General features: G+C 46.9%; 1 protein-coding gene across 1 annotated transcript in view; it reads left to right on the plus strand.

The window, feature by feature from the left end:
• The first annotated feature begins 545 nt into the window (after positions 1–545).
• LOC111956046 (gonadotropin-releasing hormone II receptor-like) overlaps positions 546–7,241 on the plus strand; it is a 14,683-nt gene continuing 7,987 nt past the window's right edge. The window contains exon 1 of the mRNA XM_023976463.2: positions 546–1,088. Coding sequence (XP_023832231.1) covers positions 546–1,088 — 543 coding nt within the window. The remainder of the gene's footprint in view (positions 1,089–7,241) is intronic.

A 7,241-nucleotide genomic window follows, 5' to 3' on the forward strand; every position in this document is an offset into this window, starting at 1 on the left:
GGTGAAGCTGGTTGAGAGAATGCCAAGAGTGTGCAAAGCTGTCATCAATGCAAAGGGTGGCAACACTGAAGAATATAAAAGCTGCCAAACTGTATATCAGCTGCCAAACCGTATATCATCTGCCAAACCATATATATCAGCTCCCAAACCGTATATCAGCTGCCAAACCATTTATCAGCTGCCAAACCGTATATCAGCTTTAGGAGGCTGAAACTGCACTCAGGCAGTAAGCTGGCAGTGTGCCTGTGCTCCTATATTAATCATCCTAAATGAATTATTAGCGCCAAGAGAATGTTGTCCTTGTTGGGCCAATGTTACATTAATTAATGTTTTCACTTAGAGCCGTTTAAAATGAACCGGCTGGCTAAATCTGGCACATTTATAGAAATGTTGACTAATGTCCATTGTTCCTTTCAGATAAACCAAATCAAGTTAAGTGAATCACTTTGTACAGTGATTTCTTCCTATGAAAAGCTCATTACAAATGAAAACTATTATTATGATGATGATAAGGATAATGATTTTATTCCCTTCTTCCTCCTAGGATGTCGGATGACAGGATGTCGGACAACTGGTCTCTTTGTTCGGCGACGCCAATGTTCCCAGCAGTGAACTCCTCTTTTAACTCCTCCCTCCCTCCGTCATTCATGGACTGGGAGGCTCCCACCTTCACCGCCGCTGCCCGCGTTCGCGTGGCCGCCACCATGGTCCTCTTTGTGTTCGCTGCCTTCTCCAACCTCTCTGTGCTGATCAGCGTGGCACGGGGCCGCGGGCGCCGCCTGGCCGCCCATCTCCGGCCACTCATTGCCAGCCTGGCCTCTGCAGACCTGGTGATGACGTTCGTGGTGATGCCGCTGGATGCGGCGTGGAACGTCACCGTACAGTGGTACGCCGGTGATGCCATGTGCAAGCTGCTGTGCTTCCTCAAGCTGTTTGCCATGCACTCGTCTGCCTTCATCCTGGTGGTGGTCAGCCTGGATCGCCACCATGCTATTCTGCACCCGCTGGATGCGCTGGACGCCGGACGCAGAAACAAGAGGATGCTGCTGGTTGCCTGGGTCCTCAGCTTGCTCCTGGCCTCCCCACAGGTGGGTGTACATACGGTAGCCACTACATTGTTCTCAGACTACAACATAACAACATGGATATTCATTAGTAAGCCTTGTATTTCTCTCTTATGTTCGGAAGGCAGTGGTCCACTTGAGATTGCTGTTACTAGCCTGCTATCCACACTGATTATCACTCCATTTCATTATGGTTTCACTTCACTGAATCACCTTGCGCACGCATTCAATGAATCATTTGCGCCTATGTCTTTAACGTTTATGCATAACGAATTGGTCGATGACAGGATCACCATCCACAAATGTTGCCAAACAAAAATATTTTGTTGGGCAACATTTGTCCACGTGAGTTGTAGACTAAACATTCCTATATTTTCTTAGAGGAATACTCTCTAGCCGGTCCAAGTGCCCTTCTAATGGAACAGGTCCAGACTGAATCAGTGTATTGGAGCGYTAGTGAAATGGAGCGCTATTCCGTTTGGAATAGTAAGATTGCAGGGCAGCAATCGATCTTAAGTTGTTCACTGTCTTCCTCACACAATAGAGCATACAGTCAGTGATCTGCCAATCAAATGAAGTCCTATGGGTAGGTGGGTGGTGCATTGTTAGGAAATAATCTCTCAGCAAAATAGAGAGCATTCAGTGTATTCAACTTTAATTCTATAGGACAAGCACACCAGCTCTTGATTGATGGCTTTAGTAATGTGAGTTGAATGGCTTAGAAATGGAAGCAGCTGTCAGCTTGGTAACAAAGTGTTGCTATGATCAAATCAAATGATCAAATTGGCTCAGGAGGTCACCTGCATATTGATAATAGTCCCACCTCAATCCAAACAGTAGTGCTGTGAATGATATAAGCTTTTACCCACCCTGACAAGTAGGGAGAGAGAGAAGGCAGGGTGGGAGAAAGAGATTGTGTTCACTCAAATGTAAATACTGTATATCCAAAAATATGAGATGTATTGTCAATTGGTCTTTAGAAACAAAGCATGCGGATTTATGCAATTTTACTAATTTTCAAACAATTTATTTTGTAATATTTTTGTATTTACATGTCTTTCATGCCAATGAGCACTGAATTTGATTTGAATTTAAAAATGTGGGAACAGATTTTATTCCATGCTCACAGATCAATTTGTAGGTGGAGGTACAGTACTTTGGACACTCCATCAATTACAGTTCATAGTTGAAGGTCTCCTTACATTGCACTAAGAGAAAATAGCTTTCCTTCCCAGCATGGTTAGATGTCTGAGTGTTCCCTCCTTGTTTTTACTGTCACGCAGAGAGAGAGAGTTTCCACAAATCCAATCCCCTTAATGTCAAGGTCTCGTAGAGGTGACCTTTCTGGCTGTAAGTGGATGCGACCTTTGAGGTGCTAGTCAGTAACTGGTGTTCCAAATGAATAGGAAGAAGGGAAAAACACAGAACCTCTGCTGTAGGAAGAGGGACAGAGGGAGAGACACAAGGCGGGGGAGCCAGTCGAACGTGGAGAAGGGACAGATGTTAGACAGCTCAAAGACAGGAGGTTTGGTGGTGAGTTGTGGACAGATCAATATACCCCCATTCTCAACCACACGCACGTGCTTGACATGGATGGTCATTCTACAGGAAATGCATGTTCCTGGTTAAGCAATTAAGGCAACCCATCTTATGGTGACTAAACACAGCACTGTTGACTGCGGCTGTGAAGAGTCCATCTAATTTACTACGCACCCACGCACGCACGCAGGCACACACGCACACACTTTACATTATGATAATCAAGTAGATATGTGCCGACTGAAGCCAACTCATTTTGAGTGTTTCCTTGTTCATGCGTACTAATTGACCAATGACTTTCAAGGATTGGTGGAGATGGCAAACGGTTAAAGTAATTCAGCACAAAGCATGGTTGAATAAACATTGTTTCCACGTCATTTAGAGATGTGATGATGTTGACTCAACGTGGGAAACGGATTGGATTAGTATTTTATTCACCCAACTTTTCTCATGAATCCAATGATATGGTCATTTTTTGTTGTTGATTTCAAGTTGAATTCATGTTAGTTGACAACTCTACCAAATGTAAATCCAAAGTAGACGTTGAAATGACGTCTGTGCCCAGTGGGAGGTAACTGCAGGCCGATTTAATTAGCACTTCAATACAGCAGAACAATGGCACCCTCATCAAAAACAGCGCCAAAAATACAATAGCGAAGTGAAGCTATCCCAGCTGGCAAAACTGGTTGCAGTGACGTTATTCCGACGTCTTCTGTGATGTCATGGGTGTATACTATTTTTAGATTAGTCCAGAAAGAAACATTTACCTAGGTGTAATATCTCTGACGTTTCTACAACCAGAAAACCAATTTACAATCATATGTCATGATGATAAATTATGTCACCAACTTTTATCTGCTATGATAGCTATAGATATGAGGAAATTATGATGGAATGTGTTACAAGGGAAGGGAAGCTATTATCATCTGGTTCCCTGTGCCATTGTGTTGTGTGTATTTATAGGAGATTAGTGTGTCTAATAGAGGTGTCTGCATAGCTGACAAAGCCAGAGAAAATATGGTAATTAACATTGATGTGTCACGACTCAGGATATGACCCAGGGATAGAGGCTCAGCAGGCTCAGGACAGGCAGAAAGGTCAGAACCGGGAAGACTAGAAAACAAGAACTTGAGAACAGGAGAAACAGGAAACACTGGTAATACCTGACAAAACAAGACGAACTGGCAACAGACAAACAGAAAACAGGAGACAAAGGGCTGTGAGAGAGAGGTTTAATCCTAGACACATGGAAAGTGGGATGTATACGGAGGGTGCGGAGCACCAGAAGACCAACAGCAGTGGGGCTAAGGATTTTAGAGATTGGGAAAGGGCCGGTAAAGCAGGGGAAAGTTTATGGGACTCGACCCGAAGGGGCAGATCCTGAGTGGAGAGCCATACCCTCTGCCCGAAATGATAGCGGGGAGCCGGGGTCCAGTGGTGGTCCGCCTGTCACCCGTACATGGAGGTGGTTGAAGAGCAGACAGGCTCTCTTCCAGGTATACCGAGAGCGGTGGACGAACATCTGGGCCGAGGGTATGCTGACTTCTTCCTCTTGCTCAGGGAAGAGCGGAGGCTGGTAACCCAAGGAACACTCGAAGGGCGAGAGACCAGTGGCCGAGCAGGGAAGGGTGTTGCGGGTACTCCACAAGAGTTGCTGATTCCAGGTGGTGGGGTTGGCAGAGACGAGGCAACGAAGAATCGTCTCCAGGTCCAGATAGGCTCTCTCCGACTGGCCGTTAGATTGGGGATGAAACCCTTGAGTACAGGCTGGCCGATGACCCAATGAGGGTGCAGAACGCCTTCCAGAATCGGGATGAGAACTGAGGCCCACGATTGGAGACCATGTCAACCAGAAGTCCATGGATCCGGAGGACATGCTGAACCATGAGCTGGGCCGTCTCCTTGGCTGAGAGTAACTTGGGAAGGGGAATGAAATAGGCGGCTTTGAAAAACATATCCACTACCATAAGGATGGTGATGTTGCCATCGGACGGAGGGAGACCATTGACAAAGTCCAGGGATATATGAGACCAGGGGTGGTGAGGAACAGGGAGTGGTTGGAGGAGGCCTGCCACAGCTTGCCGCGGAGTCTTTTTCTGCACTCACACAGTGCAGGCGGCGACGAACGTAGAGACGCCAGGAACCATGGTGGGCCACCAAAACCATTGTCGTAGGAAAGCCAGGGTCTGGCGGGAGCCAGGTTGGCAGGTAAGGTGAGAGGAATGAYCCCGTTCCAGGACCTGTGTCTGGCAGAATCTGAGACAAACAACCGGTTAGCCAGGCCCCCTCGCGGGTCCGTCTGGGAACACTGCGTCTTGCGAACCAAGTTCTCAATACCCCAGACGAGTCTAGCTGCCAGACAGGAGGTAGGGAGGATGGTCTCTGGGTCAGACGGTGTAGCTGCGAAGCTATGCAAGTGAGAAAGGGCATCAGGCTTCACATTCTTAGACCCAGAGCGGTAGGAGATGGTAAAATTAAAACGAGTGAACAACAGAGCCCAACGAGCCTGAGTTGAGGCCCTTGGCAGTGCAGAGATATTCCAGATTCTTATGGCCGGTCCACACTAAGAATGGATGTTTCGCCCCTTCTAGCCAGTGTCTCCATTCCTCCAGGGCCATCTTGACTGCATGAAGTTCCCTATTTCCCACGTCGTAGTTCCTCTCAGCGGGATTAAGACGACGGGACAGGAAAGCGCAGGGATGCAGCTTTTGGTACTGGGCAGAACGCTGGGGCAGGACGGCCTCCACTCCAACGTCGGGGACTTCCGAGATTCTTCGGAGGCGAGGGGGAACCCGTGGACAAGCACGTGTGGCCGGGAACAGACCTCTCCCTGCTGCATTCCCTTAACCGCCCATCGATCCTAATGGTCAAGGCTATGAGGGAGCCGAGGTCCATGGGCAGCTCCCGGGCTCTTTAATTCCCTCCGATAGTCCGTGAAGGAAGGTTTCGAACAGGGACTCCGGGTTCCAGGCACTGTCGGCGGCCAACGTGTGAAAATCTACCGCGTAGTCTGGCACACTACGGGAGTCTTGAAAAAGCCAAAGTAGCTTCCGAGCCACCTCACTCCCGGATACCGGAAAATTGAACACCTTCTTTACCTCCGCCATGAAATCCTCCAGACTAAGGCAAATGGTGGATTGCTGCTCCCACACCGCCGTAGTCCATGCGAGCGCCCTCCCGGACATCAGCATTATAAGATACGCTATCTTCAAACGATCCGAAGGAAACGAAGAGGGCTGTAGCTCAAAGATTAGGGAGCACTGGGAGAGAAACGCCCGGCAGGTTCCAGGATCCCTGGCATAGTGCTCCGGAGGAGGTAAGTGGGGTTATTGGGAAGCCGGGGTAGGCTGGGGAGAAGCACCGCTGAACTGGAAGTTTACCGTTGTGGCTTGCTGCCTAGTAGAGAGTCTGCGCAATTGTTCCAACAGTATATTGAAGGCATGGTCATGGCATTCCGTCAAGGTATGGAGTCTCTCCACAAGGTTATGAAGTAACTCCTCGTGTCTTCCAATGGAGGCTCCTTGGAGGGAGACAGTGTTGCAGAGCTGGTCCGAGTCAGGCAACAGACAAACCGAAAACGCTGGTATAAATACACAGGGGATAATGGGGAAAAATAGGATACACCTGGTGGGGGATCGAGCACAAGACAGGTGAAACAGATCAGGGTGTGACAATGTGTGTGTGTACTAGTGCTGGAGGAAGTGGAAAACAGCTAGCAAGAAGAAGTGGAGTGTATGACAGTCTGTCATTAATCAAATTAATTACTGAGAATGTGCAAGAATTTGCATTAATAGGAAGTTATCATACAGCAAAAGGAAAAAATACAGTTTAAAAGATAAAAGCATAGACAGTTAATTTCCTCCATTGCCGATATCTAGGACCAACTCTTACGGAAAATGTATGAATTTATTGCCATCCTCAACAATAACATGAAGTATTGGCCTAACCATCTCACACTTGTGCTCAGTGTTAAAATGGAGAAGCCGGCAGCCTACTTAGTTGGTGTGGAGCAGCAACTGTTGAGACGGAGTCAGTAGATCAGGTGCAAAAATAGATGGTATTTATTTACAGTGCAGGTAATGGAGAAAATGTGTGAAAATTTGCTGACAAAAATATATACAGTGGGGAGAACAAGTATTTGATACACTGCCGATTTTGCAGGTTTTCCTACTTACAAAGCATGTAGAGGTCTGTAATTTTTATCATKGGTACACTTCAACTGTGAGAGACGGAATCTAAAACAAAAATCGAGAAAATCACATTGTATGATTTTTAAGTAATTCATTTGCATTTTATTGCATGACATAAGTATTTGATCACCTACCAACCAGTAAGAATTCCAGCTCTCACAGACCTGTTAGTTTTCTTTAAGAAGCCCTCCTGTCCTCCATCATTACCTGTATTAACTGCACTGTTTTTGAACTCGTACCTGCTATAAAAGACACCTGTCCACACACTCAATCAAACAGACTCCAACCTCTCCACAATGGCCAAGACCAGAGAGCTGTGTAAGGACATCCATGGATAAAATTGGTAGACCTGCACAAGGCTGGCGATGGGCTACAGGACAATTAGAGCAAGCCGCTTGGTGAGAAGGCAACAACTGTTGGCAGGCAATATTAGAAGTAGAAGAAATAG

The sequence above is a fragment of the Salvelinus sp. IW2-2015 genome, linkage group LG31 (genome assembly GCF_002910315.2).
Source record: "Salvelinus sp. IW2-2015 linkage group LG31, ASM291031v2, whole genome shotgun sequence".
Taxonomy (NCBI): domain Eukaryota; kingdom Metazoa; phylum Chordata; class Actinopteri; order Salmoniformes; family Salmonidae; genus Salvelinus; species Salvelinus sp. IW2-2015.